A 16785-nucleotide genomic window follows, 5' to 3' on the forward strand; every position below is an offset into this window, starting at 1 on the left:
CACAATGCTCGCACCTGCCTTTCTCTATCGCCAGTACCGCGTGCTCTTCCCCCAAACAAACAAAGCAATAATCGTGTGTATCCAGCTCAGACATGGGACGGGAGCATGGAGGAACACAACGCTTATTGCTTTGTTGGCTCATTTCTCTTTCTTTTTTTACTTTTTAAACTCTTTGTTGTAACGTGAGAGAAAAAGATTTGAGAATGAGAAATTTCTGCACACTGCCTGACAAAAACTAACTCCTAACAAAGATCTGAGAACAGATGAGAGTAGAGAGAATGTTTTTCAACGCACACACTGCACAGTAATGGTCTGAAGACAAAAGACCTGATGATGCACCTGTGGCTCATCTACTTATAGCCTCGTGTCGCGGGGGCGCGCCGATGACGTCACCGACCGAGGCTATATTACCTCCGGGTCAATTCCATCGACGTGTTATACACACTATTCACAGCTGGTCACGATAAAATATGTTCCCAATGCGCTGAGCAGCGCAGCATCGATTGTAGCTTTCGAAAGGGAACATCCCAGTACCATTCCAGAATATCCAGCAACTAACATAGCAACATTAAACAGAAACACCAATCAGAACACCTCAGCAACAGCATAGCAATCAATCATATATGGTAACTATCCTGAACGCCCTAGTAACGCCCTAGTAACCACATGGCAATGCATTAAACACCACTGAGAACACTTTAGCAACTATATAGCACAGATCTGGCAACCTGGTGTTTTAATCTCTCTCTTTTTTTATGTTTTGCAGTGCTGGAGTGTTCTGTGTGGTTGCTAGAGTGTTACTATCCAAATTCCCAAATGGCTGCTAAGTGGTTCTGATGCCCTGTTTACACCTGGTGTTAAGATTGGCCGACTGGATCGCAAATAGACGAGGGAGACATATACCCATTTACACCTGGTGTTTTAATCCATCTCTTTTGTCCACTTTCAACCACTTCTGTCCTGATTTCTTCAAGATGAAGGTCTATGGGCAGGTAAATGTAAGGTTTTTCTTTCGGTCAAATGGATGAAATAAGCTTGTACAATTTACCTATGAATGCGACTGGAGACGACAGAAAAAAACACACGGAGAGCTTCAGCTTTTGTTTCTGCTCTGACAGCCGTAAGACCATGCTGAACACCGGTCTGTGAGTGTGTGTTAGAAATCAGGAATGATGAGAGAACATTGTGCTTGGTATGTTTTTCATCGTCAAACCAAACTTGGGTCTTCAGCCAAAGGTTAAACCCCGTCTGGCTAGCACGCTTCTCATAATGTTTATGCATTAGTTCAGTAAGCAGAGAGTAGGCGTCTTTTGCGGCTGTTTGAGCACATTCAACCACATGAGAGTTTACACTAAGAAAGCAATCCGGTCAAATGCATTTTCGACTACCTCTGGAAGTGCTCGAAAGTGGACAAACTCAAAACTATTTAGACCATGTTTACACCTGTATTAGTTCCACTTGTGATCGGATTGATGAAAACGCATCTTAATACCAGGTGTAAACATGGACCAAGAATACTGTACTAACCACACAGAATAGTTTCAAAAGCCCCTCAGAACACCTTAGCAATCAAATAGCAATGATCTGGTAGTAACCATTCCGTACGCCCTAGAAACACCATTTCTACTACCAAAAGAAGCAACCACATAGCAGCATGCCAAACACTACTCTCAACACCACATAACAATGATCTAACAACCACCCAGAACACCCAAGAATACCCAGAAACTACTTAGCAATAGTAAACATCACCCAGAACACCTCAGCACAGCAATCATCTAGCAACCATCCAGAACACCCTAGCAACCACTGAAAATACTGTAGCAGCCACATAGCAAAGCATTAAACACCACTGAGAACACCTCAGCGGCCATATAGCAATGATCTGGCAACCAACCAGAACACGTCACACATCATGGTGGCATAAACTTTTGTATAATTGATCATCCTGTAGCAATTCAGTAAATTGCAAAAGTGCAAAATCAACATGAAACAATGGAAATGAAACCGGTCTAAATGAAAAAAAGAAAAGAATCCTCAAGAGTTCACCATGATCAATTCCACTGTTTGGAAGACAGAGCTGCTTTTATAAAGACTTGGATGTATTTCAGCAGGGACATATTGATCTTTTTTTTTAAATAGAAGTGCCAGAATTAGCACAAAGCTCCATTTCTCTGTGGCCACTCTGTTTATATAGGATACACAGGCAGATCAGAAGACGATATTAATAACAAAACAGGATGCATAATTCTGCATTTCTAGATATTCTCATCAGCTAATGCAACATGCAACAGTGAATTATAACCTTACTGACAAAGCTCAATTGAATATGCTGTAGTTGGTAGTTGGAGGTTTTAGAGGTGTGAGAACAGCAGGGGTGGGGGGGTGGGGGGGTGGGGGTGGGGGGGGGGCAGACTCGGTTTGATCAACTAATAGAGGATGGAGGAAGTCATGGTCAGGTGTGACATACAGTAAAAAAAAACAAAAAAAAACACCCATGCCATGACACTGTGTGATAAATGTATGCGCCCCCTAAGGGTGACATACGACCCATGTGACATAAATACCACCATCCTGCAACTAGGGAACAAATTCTATATAAAGAGTTGACAAAGACGGATTTTGCCCTGCTTCAGAAAACCATTTTTCAGTCTTCAGTGTCACATGATCCTTCAGAAATCATTCTAATATGCTGATTAGCTGCAAAATAAAAAATTTTATTACTATGTTGAATTATTATTAATGTTGAAAACAGCTGCGCTTTTTTATATTTTTGTTTATTAAAGTTCAACGGCACTTTATTTTAATTAGAAATGTTTTGTAGCATTATAAACATCTTTGGGTCGTCACTTTGGATCAATTTAATGTGTCCTTCCTTGGAGAATAAAAGTATTCATTCAGTTGAATGGTAGTGCATTTGTAAATGAGAAACTGCGGGGGGAAAAAATACAAACTATTAGGGTGTTGTGGGTGGTTGCCAGGGTGCTGCAATGCAGTTGCTAAGGTGTACTAAGTGGTTGCTAGGGTATTGCTAGGGTGGTTGCTATGTTGTTCTGAGAGGTTTGTAAGTGTCATTAACCCAAAGTGTGAGCTGTAGCAGTAGTGATGCTTGTGTTAACAAGAGCCACAAACAATGACTACGTTTACAAGCTGTCAAATATCGGGTTATGGTCGGGTTAAGGTCACTATTTGGGTTTCTGAAACATTCGGAATAACCCGTTTACATGCGTGAGCAGAGAGAGTTACTCCTGTATACATGGAATTTGTAATCAATTGGCAATATCCCGATGTAAACGGCGACGCACGGTTAGTGTCTGGATGTACGGACAACCTTAAGACGCAATATGCGTCATTTCCGATTCTTCTTCCTGTATCCAAAGGCAACAACAACAGCAGCAGCACGCAGATAATGAATAGTTCGGGGCAGATATCGATCGCCTTTGTTTGCGCATTCCTCCTCGCTCCAAAAGTGTGGTGCTGTGCTGCATCTCACCATGTTTACCTCTACTTCTTGTTTACTTCCGGTATACTGCACGCGGGTTTTTGTATGCGCCGTCTCTACTCAAAAGACCAAGATTCCTTGCGAATAGAACATGCGCAGAACACAAATCAATGTTCCTTTTGATGGGGATATTTGCCGATACGCGTTTACATGACCAAATATTCGGGTTAGAAAAGGGGTACCCCAGGGATCATATTCGGGTTTTTAAAAACCGGGATATGAGCATATTCGGGTTTTTGCCGGTGTTTACATGGCCGTGCGCGACCGGGTTATTGCTAATATCCCGGTTTTGAACGGGTTATTGGCTGCATGTAAACGTAGTCACTGATAAGAAACACTATTGGAGAAACAAAAAAACATTTAGAGACCAAAAAGCCATGTTCAAACTAGTTATGTGAGAATGTAAAGTTCTAACATTACCTGGAGACACTGATTTGATGCGGATTGGATGGGGGCAGGAGTTTAGGAGTCCACGCACATCTCCTAAAGTCAGGCCCAAAACAGGAGTTCCCCCGATTTCTATGATGATATCGCCAACTGTGATCCCTCCCCCTGGTGCAGCCGTGACGAATGGGAACTCTCCATAATCGGCCCCACCTCCAATGGCAATTCCCAACTCTCCAGAGCCGCCAACCAGCGGTATGAAGGTCTCCTGCACTTTGGAGCGCCAGTGCAGCTTCTTTCCTGCAACCTTAGACATGGCCAACGAACTGACAGAGAAAAAGAGAAAGAGAGAGAGAGGATATAGACAGAGATTAAATTCATGTCAGTAGGGAATAAACAGAGAAAATCTAAAGCTAAACATTCAGTGTTTGGACACGTTGTAAATATCCATGGATGTAAGGTTTTCAAAGGACTACATAATCACAGAATATTCATTTTTGCATTAACTATTTCTTTAAATCTAGGGCTAAGATGAAGCAGACAGATCAGGGAGGGCAGGAGGTCCACATGTGCCCTACACAACAAGGAGTATGCCCTCATTTCTATGTGTTCTGTAAGGAGCCTCCAGGCAAATCTACAGATGCCATCTCAGTAGGAGGCACAATGAACATACACAAAACCCCTTTACCAAAACAGGTGGAGGAGCTCTTCAAGGCAAACATGCTATTTGAAGAAACCCCTCAACAAAACACCTTCAGTGGCCCCAAAAAATAAGTCAGCACTAAAGGCATTAGATAAAAGCATTTGCTAAATGAATAAACATAAATGTAAATTTAAAGAGGATATATTAAGCTTTATGGGAAGAGAGGTGCTGCTACAATGTAAAATATTGTGCAAAATAATGTGTTTTTTTGAACAATCAAGCATGGAAACCTATTCTAGTAGATCCCAAAAAACAAAATCAAAGCTTTGTAAAAGGGCATAATATGGCCTCTTTAAGACCCCAAGAAATTATTTAAAACATTGTGGATTTGAAACATCTACATAGTAAAACTTCACCTGTGTGAACTTGAAAAGAACTGATTTCCTACATTTACAAAAAAAAATAAAAATCGCCTTGACACTAGTTGACTAAAAGTCATTGCGAAAATGTCTCAGAAAAGTTATGTTATTTCTGAGAAAATCTCTAGCAGCATTTGTTTGCAGACGCCACTTGATTTGATATTGTATTATCTAATCCAATAAAATGAATACATAATTCAAGTGTGGCTTAAGTGACCAAATACTATTTTGGGCCACTCTATATTGTTTTTGTTTTTCAACAAAATCCTCTAGAACTGTCCAACTGGGACCTGTGCTCTGTAATATTAGGCTGCATATACAAAATTGATATTGCATAACGTAAACAAAGCTTACTGAAATGATGATTTACTGCTGTATTACATATAAAGATACAACTGTTGTCTATTCTTCATGTAGACTTTTCATGTCAATGTACCATATATAAAATTATATGTTAATTATATATTTGTCATTACTACTTGCAAAATGAAAACTTAAATTAGCTTAATGTAGCATGGTAATACCATGGTATTCTTTGAAGCACCTTGCAGTACCATGTAAATATATTATATATGCAGTATGAAATATACAATTTTATTATCTAAAAATAGTTTAATTTAATAATTTCTAAAGATTTTCAGATTATACAGAAGAGACAGTCCAATTATAGCCCCCAAAACATATAAACTTCAAATGTTTTCTAAAAATAAATAATGATAATTAATAAACAAACAAAAACAATATTTTTCACTCAATTCTTACTTGGCAACATTGATCAATTTCAAAGGAGTTTCAGCTTTCTTTAGTAAAATTAGAATGGACAGATCCTCTGATGTAAAGGTGACAGACAGACCATAATTTAAAGAGACTAGGACTTTTTAAATCTCAGAGCTTTAACATGCAGAGATGCCCCACTAAGTGACAGTTGGCCGGGCTTGCGCGAGGGGCAGGTGCAGTCTGAGCGAGAGCGCCTTGAGACATGACAGTATTGGAGCAGCGCTGTCATTCCCTCGCCAGCCCCATCCAATCTCTTACTCTGAAGCGACTTTAAAGCGGCAGAGATGTGTAGATGTCCGGCGAGAAACAGATAGGGGAAAGAGAGAGATAATCAGAGAGGAAGATCAAGAAAGGACAGATGGCGAGGGAGCATGAGGGGCTGACAGAATGAAGGAATGAACGTGAGAGGAGGGCAAGGACTCGGGTCACGGAGGAAAACACAGAGGCAGGTTAGTTAGAGGACTGATGCCAGATAGAGCAGGAGATAGCGATAGACAAGAGGGGATAAGGATTAGATAAGATGGGGGAAAATATGTTTGTGACAGCCAAAGGGGATAAAGCAGATCAAGCGGTCAGTGTGGAAAAAAAGTAAGACTACTGCCTTACAAATATTTGCAATGAAAACTGCCAAAATACCAAAGCTATTAAAGGTGATACTCTGCCTATTTCATCATGAAATTAGAGCTTCTAAAGATTGTTTGGAGATATTTGTATATTAGCTCCCCTTTTTTTTTTTTAGGTGTGCTATTACTTTTCTAATACATGTGATTTTCACTTGGCAGATGATTAAACTGTTAAATAAATTGTTATTAACCATCTCTAATACTTTCACAATCACCTAGCAACACCCTGATATGTCCGAGACTGCAAACAAACAACTATCTAGCAACCACCCATAACACCCTAGTAACCACCTAGCAATGCTGTAGCAACCAAGTAACCATCAATAAACCACCCAGCAACAAAGCAACCATCTAGCTACCATCCAGAAGACACTAGCACAGACCATACCATACCACTACCACAGACCATACTTGCAATCACCTAGCAACACAACACCCTAACAACTAATTAGCCACATAGAAATGTCCTAGAAAACCAAGTGACCATCTAACAACACCTTAAAACACCCTAACACACTGTAGCAACCAATTAACTAGGGCTGTCACCGAACAAAAACATTTTCTAGTCAACTAATAGTTGCTCATTTAGGCCATTAGTTGACTAATCACACTTTAAATTACTTTATTGACTTAAATATGTCAGTCACGGACTGTGTGACTTTCCCACTTCATGTAGAGTTTTTTTTTTTTCGTCTTCTCGTCAACTAATGTTTGGTCGACTATTAGGAGGCAGCCTTACAAGTAACAATTTAGAAACCACCCCAAAATGCCAGAGAAAACAAACAACCATCTAGTCACCATCCAGAAGATCCTAGCAACCACCTGGCAATGCCCTAGCAAATAAGCAACCATTTACCAAACAACCCAAAACACTATAGCAACCACTTAACAACACCCCAGCAACCACACAAAACAACCTAGCAACCAACTATACTAGCATCACATGTTTTAGATGGGCCAAAATCACTTGAATTTTCTTCAAAACATACAAATCTTATGATATTAAATTAGTAACAATGACAATGCAGTATTTTATCCTGTTTTTATCTGTTTCTACAACATGATTTATAGCAAGGCAGCACATGAGTTAGCTTCCAGCGCCATCTTACACTTTCCTCTTAATTGTCTCTGTTACGTTATTACCACGGGGGGTGGGGGGTCTGAGAAAGATCAATATACCCTAATTGGTGATCGATACAATCCTAACCAGGGGTCAGATGGAGGAGCAGTCAAACAGACTGTGGCACAGTAGTCACGACGGTTATGGCGCCCGCACGTCCCCTCAGGCTGTCCTGCCCACCAGGCTTAATGAGGCTAATTAAACAGCACGAGAAGCATCTGAGGAGATATGACTAATTGTTTCCAGTTGAGCAATTGGCCGATCGGTCATTTATCCAGCCCCACCCCCTGGAGATCCAGCAGCTGATAGGAGGAGTCTTTTCTTTAACAGCTACGGAGACAGAGATAAACTGAGCCAGGCTCCACACAGGCTGCCATTGGCACAGGAAGAGGAGTCGTGGATTTGACCTTGGAGCAGGAGAGCTCAGGTGTCCATGGATAGAGGGGCGGGATAACACCAAGTATCTATGCACACAAAAATACATTCCCTTACAGTGATTAAATAACTTAAGGGAACATGTTGTAAGAATTAGAATTGAAAAAGGAAATTAAGACAGTACAATATATTGAAAGAACGGTGCTTCAGTCCCTTATAGCCTCATTTCATGTGTGGAAAATGGATGTAGGATTAAATAGCATCTAAGGTATATAGGTAGAGTTGAGTGATTTGTTACGTGAGCTGAAAGGTGTATATGTTTCAATGTCATGCATGTATACATGATGCACACATGCTGTATTTTCCCTTCTCTGTTCTTTTTCTGTCCAGCTGTGTGACCTTCTGTTGGGACAGTAACTCTGCACATGGTTTTTGCACATGAAACAGGGATGCATGCAGCTCCAATTTATAATAGGTAAAAATATATATTATAAAGGATATAATATAATATAATATAATATAATATAATATAATATAATATAATATAATATAATATAATATAATATAATATAATATAATATAATATAATGGAACATTTGACAAGGTGTTGACTTGACAGTCTAAGCTTAAAATAAACCTTGATGAGAGACAGATATATAGACAGACAGATAGATAGATAGATAGAACTACAGACAGACAGACAGACAGACAGACAGACAGACAGACAGACAGACAGACAGACAGACAGACAGACAGACAGACAGACAGACAGACAGACAGACAGACAGACAGACAGACAGACAGATAGATAGATAGATAGATAGATAGATAGATAGATAGATAGATAGATAGATAGATAGATAGATAGATAGATAGATAGATAGATAGATAGATTGGCCCAATGCTGTCCATTTACTTGTAGCAAGATCAAGCAAATATATCTCTAGTTACACACTCAAATGTCTAGAGGTGTCTTTGTTTGTGTTACACAAACTGTCAAGTCTGGTTGCTTTGAGACGGCTCATTCTGTCAGGCACACACACACACACACACACACACACACACACACACGCACACACTGTTCTGCACAGTGCTGGTTCTGGTTATACAGCTACACATCTTCACGCTCTAGAGTCTAGACTGTCAACCTTGCTCAGCAGCATTAGTTGCATCTATATTCAAAGGTGGAAACTGTGTGAGATGAAAACCCTCCTTGTCATTGATGCAAATAAAAAGAGCATTTTGATCTATATCTAAGGGAAACAAAATACATTTGATGCATACATGTGTAAATTCATCTTCATTTAATTTTGATTATTTATCATTAGTAATACAGGCAAATTTATTTGCTGTCACATAATATTATAATTACAAACAAAACCATTATAATGATTTTAGAAACATAGAAACACTGCTTTAGAAAAGCTGTTTTATAACAACCGGCTGTAGTCTGAACTAAACTCTGGTGGCTCTATGAAGATGCTGCATATTTTACATGTAGTGTTGAAAATGCTGACCCTTAAGGTCAAGAAAGAGCTGACCACCCCATATCCGCTTTCGCATCCACCCCTCTGTTCTGCTAGGATGGCTCAGCAGTGAAATTCCATACAGTCTCGGAGCAAAACAATCCGCCACATCTACCGCCATTGTTGTTTTCTCTCAAAATACATCCTATATTTCCTCATAAGACCTATTTTTGGATCAGTCTTTATTCCAGGAACACCCATGGCATCTCATTCATGAGAACATGAATAACTAATGCTATAGGCTATACATTGTGTGTGCCAATGAAACTAGTATAGAGTCATGTGGTCGGCTGCTGTGTGTCTGTTCGTGGTCAGAATGTGGAACAATGGATGTTCATCTATGAATTCATTATCGTAGTCGACCTTACCCTGGGCCGCTGACTTTTTAGAGACTGCTGAATTCATTATCACTGCAAGTGTTTAAGTGTCACATTGTAGGTGTTCAAAGAAAAGTATTATCGGAATGCAGACTTTTCTGGAATGGTAGGAAAGCATTCAACTTTCAAAGTCAATATGAAACAGAAGTTGTGATTGTCTTTTTCTTCCCTATTATTGTGATGTATACATCCAAGTGAGACAAATTCTCAGACAAGAAAAAATGTAGGTGGGACTTGAATTTGTTAATCTGGTAATGATTGGATCATTGGATCATTAGTTTGCTATTGCTGTGATCTCATGTGAGTAACAGATTGTCCCGCGCTAGCGCTAGCAAACAGAGAATCGGAGAAGCAGAGAAGTCTGGAAGCTTGTTTCCACCACGGAATAAAAAAATAATAACTTTTGACTTTTTTTCTCTCACAATTATGTGTTTATATCTCATAATTCTGACTTGATAACCCACAATTGCGAGTTTATACCTCACAATTCCGAGATAAAAGTCAGAATTGCGAGAAAGTCAGAATTGTAAGCGAAGTATAAACTCTAGATAAAAAGTAGCAATTTTCCATAGATGTCGCTGCAAGTTGGAAGGGAAGTTATTTTGATTTAATATTACGATGGCACATGAATAAAAAAATAATGATGATGGATAAATCATTTGTAGTAAATATTGCAATATTCCATTAAAAAAAATTCCATTTTGATTTTGTGGAGACTATAGAACAGCAGAAAGGTAAGTCTTGGTTAGATGGAAACAGCAAGCCATTTCAAAGCACGTTCATTATTATGAACACCCAAAGGACAGAGGGAGATAAAAAATAAATATGAGTAACTTTTTTTGGCCAGTGAAGATAAACAGGGGCTCCAGGCTTGTGACACTAATTAGAAGGTGACTACGGCAATAAAGGGATTTATCCGTTCAGACGGCAGAAAAAAACTGAGATAAAATAGCAAAGATTCATAACATTTAATGATAATGTAATTAGAAAAATTGAGGCTCTTTTTACATAATTATCAAAGTAACACTGCAATGAAACTTCATTGAAATTCTGTCAAAAAATGGAAATTATTGATAAACATGAATTACATGATGGACAGTCACAATAGTGTCCTTATAATCTTTTGTTTTTTTTTTTTATCAAGATCATTCAGAGTGCTGTGTTGGTCACCCATGGGGGTGAAATAAAATAAAATAGGAAAAGCATGTAAACATTTTAAATCCTGTTAATTGGTTAACTGTCAGATCAGATGATTCCCATATCCAGTAAAAATTATATTTTTAGTAGGAAAATACTGTCACGGGTCAAAAGCTTAACCCAAAAGAAGAGAAGCGTGAGGCAGAATAAATGAATAACAAAGACTTTAAATCAACACAAAGAGCGAAGGCAATGGCATACATAACTAATATACTGTAACTTCAACGAGAGACCATGAACAGAGGAGAACTTAGGGCTTAAAGGAACACTCCACCGTTTTTTCATATTAAACTATGTTATTTCCATAGACAGTAAAAGAAATGGACACAGCGACCCCATTGGAACTCAATTGAGACAAGTGAAGCCCATTTTCAGCGATTTCTTAGCACTTCCTTTCCTGACGCGCAGACTCAAACCGAGCAAAGCGTTACACGGACCACGTGAGCAACCCGTCTGTCTTCTAGTAGCTGTGCCAAGAGAAATCTGAATCATTCCCTTCCGAATCTTGCAGAGACGGAGAGTGTGAGTAGGAGCTGTCCATAAGCTTGGAGCAGGAGAAACTTTTGCTAGGTATTCTGATTAATTATATTGTCATTTTGCCTCCACGTCCCCCCGATTGCCCGCGAGCTTCTCCTCCCGTCTATACGGTAATCTCTCTAGTGTGCGACAGAGAGTCGCGTGGTTATGACGCAATCGTTAGCCTACTTTTACAAAAACTGCTTCTACGGGTCCATAACATAAGCTACAAGGTAATGGATCATTTTATACATTGTCGTGTATCTTTAGAAATAAATAATGGACAAATGGAGTCTTTAAACGCCTCAGATGTAAAGTTATTCGCTGTCAAAGTGACGCCAAAATGAATGGGAGTCAATGGGATGCTAACGCAAGTGAAGTTCTGCTACAAGATGTCGGCACCCGGCCGACTTCAACTTCCGGTCGACTTCCTTCCCGCCTGGTTATTTCCTTAACTAAGACGAGTTGATACATACCTCTCTCGTCTCAGTGCGTGCACTTAATCGCTCTAGCGCACGGTGACACTTTGATAGCACTTAGCTTAGCCCAGTTCATTCATTAGGGACCAAACAGAGATGAAGTTAGAAGTGACCAAACACCTCCACGTTTTCCCTATTTAAATACAGTTACACAAGTAGTTACACGACCAAGTATGGTGACACAAAATAAAACGTTTCTTTTCTTAGCGGGTAAAAAGGATAACTATCCTAACTTATCCTTTTTACCCGCTTAGAAAAGTGCCACGTTTTATTTTGTGTCACCATACTTGGTCGTGTAACTACTCGTGTAACTGTAATTAAAAAGGGAAAATGTGGAGGTGTTTGGTCGCTTCTAACTTCATCTCTGTTTGGTCCCTAATGAATGAACTGGGCTAAGCTAAGTGCTATCAAAGTGTCGCCGCGCGCCAGAGCGATTGAGTGCACGCACTGAGACGAGAGAGGTATGTATCAACTCGTCTTAGTTAATGGAATAACATAGTTTAATATGAAAAAACGGTGGAGTGTTCCTTGAAATACACAAAGGATGATCATCAACAGAACAGGGAACAGGTGTGGACTAAACTGAAACCATGACAACTAATGAATGACTCGAACTCAGGTGAAACAGAGACAACGGAATCTAAGGGGCTGTTTACACGACATCGTTTTCAACTAAAAACACAAAACTTTTTATTGGCTTTCATTTAACAACTGTGTTTTTGGGTGTCTGAAAAAGCAATCTTTGCAAAACAGGTTTCAAAGTGCAAGTTTTTGAAAACGGTCTCCGTGTTAAACAACAACGAAAAAACGAGAAAACAATGACGTCATGCACAGGTGTATTACGTGTTCAGTCTATAGTGTTTCATCGCCATCTATTGGCCTGGCAGCAGAAAACAGCGTTTTTAGTTGTTTTCGCGGATCCGTGTGAATGGGAATCATTTTGACAATAGTGTCATATGGAAAACTCAAAGAAAACTTCTCCGTTTTAAGCATATCGTTGTCATGTAAACGTACCCTTAGACTAGAAACTAAATAAGACAATGTAACAGAACATGACTGACAAATACATGTAAATTAATTATACTGCATTTTTATCATTTAAAAATATAGAATTTACCACAATTTATCAATCTATATTTTCTATATTTAACAAGAGAATATGTGTATTTTTACAGTAAAACATCGTTCAAAAATATATTTTTGCAAGCAAAATGTATAAAAATATTTTAAACAGTTATGTTTGATTTCTTATTAGTTATACAGTATACTTAACTAACAATAACAATACATTTGTTACATACAGTGTTACATACAGTATTCACTCATCTTTGTTAACAATAGCTAATAAAAATACAACTGTTCATTGTTAGTTCACCTTAGCTCAGGTCTATTAAAGGAGCCGTATGTAAGATTGTGGCCAAAACTGGTACTGCAATCACTTTCAAATTACTGTAGAGCAGTGTATCCCCTCCCCCTCCCCCCTGACTCGAGGTTGCCAGATAGGCTGCAGAATCCAGCACGAACGTTTGTAGCTACAGCTGTGGAAACTAGAGCAGAGCTGGCAACCCGGATGCCGAAACACTACTGACTTCGTGATTGGTAGATAGGTAGAGGGTGGCGCTTTCAGGCCAAAACACAACATGACAACATCAACATCAGTTGAGGGCTGCAACTTCACTTTTTAAATGACAATATCCTGGCCGGACTACTGTTGTCAGTGATATAAGTATTTGAAATGAACATGATTTCTTAATGTCTGACATATCAGGGCCATTTTATGATTGATTGAAATACATTTCTTACATACAGCTCCTTTAAATAATATTAATGGACAGCTTTTGATTTTAATAATGCATTGGTAAATGTTGAAAATAACACTAAGATTAATACATGCTTTATTGTTAGTTCATGTTATCTAATATTAACTAAAATATATTGCTCATTGTTAGATATTACATTAATGTTAACAAATAAAACCTTATTGTAAAGTGTTACAACTATTATTATTTTGTGGCATGAGTTGTAGTTTGTAGTTTTGATGTTTTGTTTTTGCATGGTTATGTCTCAACTAGGTTGTGTTAAACTCATGAAGACGAAGAACTTTAGTAGAATAGTCTTTAATGACAAAGCTCAGGAGATAATACAGGATACCAAACGGAACACAACATTACATTGATGAGAACATGGAGCAAACAAAGGAGCTTGATAAGATAATTAACAGGACACAGGTGAATAACATTAATTAAACAAACTGGGGGAAACTAGGTCACAGGAAACACAAAGAAACTAGGCATACATGTGTAACAAGTTAACAATGTGCACTGTCTGAACATGTTTAACATTTTTTATTTAAAGGTCATTAATGATAAACTAAGTAATTTCTCTGACCTTCTATTTACCCCCTGTATTATCATGATTATATATTTTGGTATAAACATTTCAGTTAAAGATAGGGTCAATGTTGTTCCGCAAATCTTGGAGCCCGCACCTACAAACTGCAGTCTCAATCTCAACAGAGACGTGCCCAAATTATGAAAGTACAGAGAAGAGGGTAAACAAAATGACTCAATTACAAGAGTGTCTAATTGAATTCCACAGTCAATCAATCAAAAAATGGGCAACGAACATTTGAAAGTGAGAGACAAAAAGAAACAGTGACTGAGACAGAATAAAGATTAAACCACCAAAGGATTGAATTTAAAAGAACATGTTGTTTATCAAAAAAAGAATTTCATAACAATATAATGTACATGCGGCAGTAATAAAAAATGTCCACCAAGAATGAAGACTAACGGTCATTAACAATAACACATCTACCAGCAACAGCAACAAACCACAGTAGGTATCTGCCTCATGACATCTATCCTAACAGAAATAAACAAGAGTTGTAAGGTGAATATTGCACCTGTTATATCTGATTAATCTTATAAACATGCAGTGACAGCATCTGCTCAACAATCTAGAACATTTATTCCAGTCAAAGCAGGAAAAGCACCTCATTCATATGAGAAACACCTTGCTCTAATCGGAATATCACTCAGCGTGAAATAGGCATCTGTGTTTGTGCGGACTGATTGTTATGCCAGCTGGGGACAAAAGTGGGGAAAGACAAAGGAAACAAATCTTTGAATTAATACTGAGCATTTCACCTTGCAGGTTTTCTCCTTTACAAAACGTGTGAGGAATCAATTTACTCAGTCATTCCACCTTGTTTGTTTTATCCTTGCTGTATTAGTGTTGTTAAGCATGAGAACTCTCTGACTGCACAATGAAATGAATTACTTCCCTTCACATAATCCCGAGGGACCAATAGTCCAATAATGCTTTTATTGGTTTCTTGATATTTTATATAACAGTGGTCCACCTTTAATTATATATTTGAAAATCAGAATATTTGATGACTATCCAAATACACATCCACTATGCTTACCCGTGTGAAAAAGAAATATGCTTTAGCATACTTTTAAAAAGAGTACTTAATACTGAAATGATATACTTAAAAGAATATCCTTAAGTGCAAACTTTAGGTAAAGTTTCCCTTCGTCAGCTCACTACTACGTAAGTCAGAAGTGATTCTGATGAATGGGGATCGCTTGCGAATGAAACTAAACGAGCCAATGCACATTGGCATGCAATAATTGCATCAGCTACTGTGCATCGCGGCGCAAGCATATGAGCAGCAGGTGAGTCGCATCTTTGTCTTTCGCTTCGGAGCCATACAGTGCATGCTGTTCCTGTTCTCGCAAGCATCTGTTAGAATGTTGCTGTTCGAGTCTCTGCTGGAAGGAGCCTCTGCGAGCTGGTGTTGCCGTTGTCTGAGTCTGACCCAGAGCTCAAGGCTATGCTTTCCCGGGCCGCAAGTGTCGGGCTCGAGTGGAACTCTCCACGGTGTCCCGAACCATCACGGCTGGAGATTGGTATGTCGGGGTGGCCCGTGCTTGTTCTCAGCGCCCTGCCCCAGTACCTTTCTTTCTGGAAGTGAATGAAGAGGTTACCAGAGCATGGACGGCACTTTTTTCTGCCTGAAACCGTTCTGGTGCTTCTTCCGGAGCAGCTAAGGGTTACGTGGAGATCCCCCCGGTGGAGCGCTCTGTGGCGATGCAGCCGTGTACCAAGACCTCTACCTCCTGGCGGGGAAATCTGCACCTCCCCTCCCAGGCGTGTAAGTTCTCGTCCACTCTCGCGGACAAGGCTTACTCAGCCTGTGGAGAAGCTGCCTCCACCCTGCATGCCATGGCGCTCCTAAAGGTCTACCAGGCCAAGGCGCTCAAGGAATTGCACAAGGGTATTTCCGACCCAGGGGTTATGCAGGAACTGCGTACAGCAACGGACATGTCCACGTTAGTGGTCCAGGGCAGTCCAGCGGTACCCACATTTTCAATAAAAGAGCAATTTCTTCCCTCACAAGAGGGTGCGGATTGCAGTGAGCAACGCTCCCATGCCTTGCCACTCCTTTCCCCCTCTTCCGTCGCCAGCGGGCAGCAGCGTGCGACTCGAGGACACCACCAAGCCTTCCCACGCACCCTCTGCCCCACCTTGGAACCAGGTAAGTGTGGCACAACACATTCAGACTCCGCTTCGGGCCGCCTCAGGGCCTCCCGAGCCAATTCCCTGTGTTCCACCTCGCTGCCCCACCCTGGGTACGTCTGTGGTCCCGTTGGTCCCGCTTGCACGGTGTCTGGGAGCCTGGTGCTTCCCAGCCCGTCTCACTGGTTCATCTGTACCATTAGACTTGGCTATGCGATTCAGTTCACCCGGAGCCCTCCCAAGTTCATGTCATGTCTCATGTCTTGCGGACAGAGATCGATGTCCTACTGGGCAAAGGATGCGATTGAGCCGGTTCCTCC

At 39.9% G+C, this 16785-nt stretch overlaps 1 protein-coding gene across 1 annotated transcript in view; it reads right to left on the reverse strand.

The window, feature by feature from the left end:
• Positions 1 to 16785, reverse strand: part of magixb (MAGI family member, X-linked b) — a gene marked incomplete at its 5' end in the record, with an annotated part of 102460 nt that overhangs the window by 74761 nt on the left and 10914 nt on the right. Inside the window, one exon of the mRNA XM_084138654.1 lies at positions 3923 to 4212. Coding sequence (XP_083994780.1) covers positions 3923 to 4212 — 290 coding nt within the window. The remainder of the gene's footprint in view (positions 1 to 3922; positions 4213 to 16785) is intronic.

Source organism: Abramis brama (assembly GCF_963993115.1).
Source record: "Abramis brama genome assembly, chromosome: 16".
NCBI lineage: Eukaryota > Metazoa > Chordata > Actinopteri > Cypriniformes > Leuciscidae > Abramis > Abramis brama.